At 47.3% G+C, this 3,177-nt stretch overlaps 1 protein-coding gene across 1 annotated transcript; it reads right to left on the bottom strand.

Moving 5' to 3' along the window:
* Positions 1-735: 735 nt before the first annotated feature.
* Positions 736-2,850, bottom strand: LOC121311586 (cytochrome P450 2K1-like). The gene is made up of 4 exons (XM_041243975.1): positions 2,619-2,850; positions 2,274-2,461; positions 1,622-1,767; positions 736-1,298 (listed from the first exon to the last, which is right to left on the bottom strand). Exons 1-4 carry the CDS (start codon positions 2,848-2,850, stop codon positions 1,121-1,123), a joined length of 744 nt encoding a protein of 247 aa, XP_041099909.1. The 3' UTR covers positions 736-1,120.
* Positions 2,851-3,177: the final 327 nt, after the last annotated feature.

The following is a 3,177-nucleotide window of genomic DNA, read 5'->3' as shown; positions in this document are numbered from 1 at the left end:
CCTGAGGAATGAACAGAGCAATTACTGAACAGCCCGTGTACAATGGAGTCTGAACTACCAACACAATCTCTCATTAAACAGAGTCTGAACTACCAATACAATCTCTCATTAAATAGAGTCTGAACTACCAATACAATCTGTCATTAAACAGAGTCTGAACTACCAACACAATCTCTCATTAAACAGAGTCTGAACTACCAATACAATCTCTCATTAAACATAGTCTGAACTACCAATACAATCTCTCATTAAACAGAGTCTGAACTACCAACACAATCCCTCATTAAACACAGTCTAAACTACCAACACAATCTCTCATTAAACACAGTCTAACCAACTACAAACCCACCCCAAAGAGTCCCACCCTCTGACTACTACCAACACAATCTCTCATTAAACACCAGTCTAAACTACCTCTTACACAATCTCTCATTAAACTACAGTCTAAACTACCAACACAATCTCTCATTAAACTACAGTCTAAACTACCAACACAATCTCGATCCGTTAGATATCTACCTAATTTCGTTATAGGATCTTTGATCAGGGCGTGTGATGGACAGGTCGAAACAGAAGACTTAAATATCTCATTACGTATAATGACTCAGGCGTAGAGCGAAACAACAAAAAGTTTCTACGACCAGACACGAGCGACAGCTCGACTTGGGTGACACTACCTGAGAGAGACGTCAACGTGTTCAAGGTTCTTGGTTGCTTTCGGTCGGTGCAAAGTATTGATTGGCTGTTTTGGTGGATAATAAAATTCATTTTGACCAATTACGTCTTTGTTTAGTATTTACCGTCCAATAGATGTTTACTACACTTAAAAATACACCAAGTCAAAAAGAAAAAAGCCACCACTTGCGTCGATTCATTTTAAATTTGATTCTGAGTTGGCGTCGAGACGTTCCAGCGGGCATCTACTGTCTATTAGAGCCCGCTAGAACTGGAAGCTGATTGGCCGACTGTACTGAACCGTTTTCTAATGCCAATAAATTAACCGATCAAAAATTGTAATGAATTGACGCCCTCATTTCAATAGCGTCCAGTGGGAGGGGTCAGTGGCTGCAGTAAGGTCTAGCAGATGCAGTAAGGCAGGGTTGCAGTGTCACAGGGTCTCTCAGTGGCTCAGGGCGCACAGTTGGAAGGGCTGGGGGCCGGAGGTGATGCCAGGGGTGGGGGTGAGGTCCAGTTGCTCCGGGCTGACCTCCTGGGGCGGGCGGAAGTGAAACTTCTGCAGGAGCATGGTGAAGAAGAGGAAGAGCTCCACCTTGGCAAGGGTCTCTCCAAGACACACCCTGGGGGGGGGAGTGGGGGGGGGGGGGGGCAGAGGATTACTGACTCGTACTGCAACACTCACACACTGCACTACACACAGAGACTTCAGGATTAGTAAAGCAGCTGCAAGACAGTAACATACTGTTTTGTATCCTGAAATGGAAAACATGTTTTCATCTGAATCTGAAGGCTTCGTAGCGATTGTTACCTGTTCTATATTCCATTAGGAAACTGGTTACTTGTTGCACCTCTATTGATAGCAGTTCCCTTTGCTGTTAAAATGCTGGGGTGGAGGAGGGTTAGCCCCAATCCTGTCTAACCTGGTCCCTTCTCTCTGACACACTGACCTGCTGAGAAGGGCATGAAGGCGTCTCTCTTGACAAACTTGCCCTGCGCGTCCAGGAAGTGGTTGGGGTTGAACTGGTGAGGGGTCTCCCACTGTGTCTTATCAGAGAGCACGGAGGAGAGCAGCGGGATCACCGGGGTACCCTGGGGGACACACAGAAATAAGCGGCAACCTTGCTTTTGTCAAAAGCTCATTCCAGAAGGAGTAATACTCTAGGAATGAACTCAGTGTACTTATGAATAAGCCTCTTCAAAATGCAGAACACACTGCCTCCCCTATCTATCTCCACCCTTGAAGCTATCACTTTCCAAACAAAAAAAGGAAGGGGGGGGTGGGGGGGGGGGGGGGATGTGAAGATGGGAATGGCAGAGCGTTAGGGTTACAAAGAGGCTTGCTGGTTTGAGATGCAAATAGCAAAGGGTTAAGTTTAGCTCAATGTTTTCAATATTCATGATTTTCTGATGTACAAATCAGATAGCAAAATAACGAGGGAGCATTACATTACATGATGAGTGTCTGAAGTTGGACATTGAGGAACCAATGCCCTCAAACACTCCTTTGTTTATTAGTCTGTATGTTTTCCATTTGAACAGGAATTTGCATGATGTTGTGGACCAGTCCACCCCTATACACTCTGTCTCAGTCTCACCTTGGGTATCCTGTACCCCCGGAAGGTGGTGTCCCCTGTGGTCTCGTGCAGCAGGTTCATGGGCACCACATTGCCCACTCTCTGGATCTCGTGCAGCACGGCATCCATGTAGGGCATGCTCTTCCTGTCCTCGGCCTGCGGGGGGCGTTCCCTCCCAATCACACGCTCAATTTCCTCCTGGACTTTGTCTATTAACAGGGAGGATTTACAAACACACTGCAATTACTGATATGAAGAGGTTTGAGCACTCATGTGTCCGAGGTGCATTGACGCCAGTACTCCAGGTGACTCCCAGAAAAGGGGCCCTGGACCTGTGGCAGCAAATTGCTAGGGCTGCTGCTTTACCCGAGGCTTTTGCCTTTGTGCTTGCTGGCGGATTTATTGAAGTTTCCTCTTCACACAGCCACGGGTCGGTTGTGAAAACCCCCTCTGGCTTCAGCAGGAGCCGTCTGTGCCCGTCTCTGAGGCTGCTGGAACCTTGGTCTCCATTTTGGCGCCAGTCTACGTACCGGAGGCTGCCTCTTTGGAAGCAGGTGCACCAGTTCCTCCTTAGACTCCCGCACCGATGAGAGCGCATGTCATCTACCACAGGACCAAAAGTGTGTCCTGGAGCATCCAGCAATGGTACCTTGTCACCATCCGCTATGTGCGCCTGAGACAGCCAGAGCTGACATCTTGCAGCTAAGAAAGCAACCAGGTTCTATCCACTGCCTGACTGTTGAATTTTGATACACAGAGCAGGTTCTTATTCACCAGCCACAGTTCCTCAAGCTGCTGTGGTGTGTGTCTGTGACTCTAAGAGACTTCAAAAAGCTCTGGTAAGCCACCAAGATGCTATTATAATTACCCAACTGCACAGCAAAATCACCAGACGAGTAAACCTTTTTCAGCATACTCTCAGAAA

Source organism: Polyodon spathula, unplaced genomic scaffold (genome assembly GCF_017654505.1).
Source record: "Polyodon spathula isolate WHYD16114869_AA unplaced genomic scaffold, ASM1765450v1 scaffolds_3275, whole genome shotgun sequence".
Lineage (NCBI taxonomy): Eukaryota > Metazoa > Chordata > Actinopteri > Acipenseriformes > Polyodontidae > Polyodon > Polyodon spathula.
This window is presented reverse-complemented; position numbering and strand designations above follow the sequence as displayed.

Coding starts and splice junctions, on each gene's coding strand:
- LOC121311586 (XM_041243975.1), bottom strand. CDS start 2,850: ATGCGCTCTCATCGGTGCGGGAGTCTAAGGAGGAACTGGTGCACCTGC. Junction 1,768..2,273: donor GGGGGTACAGGATACCCAAG/GTGAGACTGAGA, acceptor TGTGTCCCCCAG/GGTACCCCGGTGATCCCGCT. Junction 1,299..1,621: donor ATGCCCTTCTCAGCAGGTCA/GTGTGTCAGAGA, acceptor TCCCCCCCCCAG/GGTGTGTCTTGGAGAGACCC.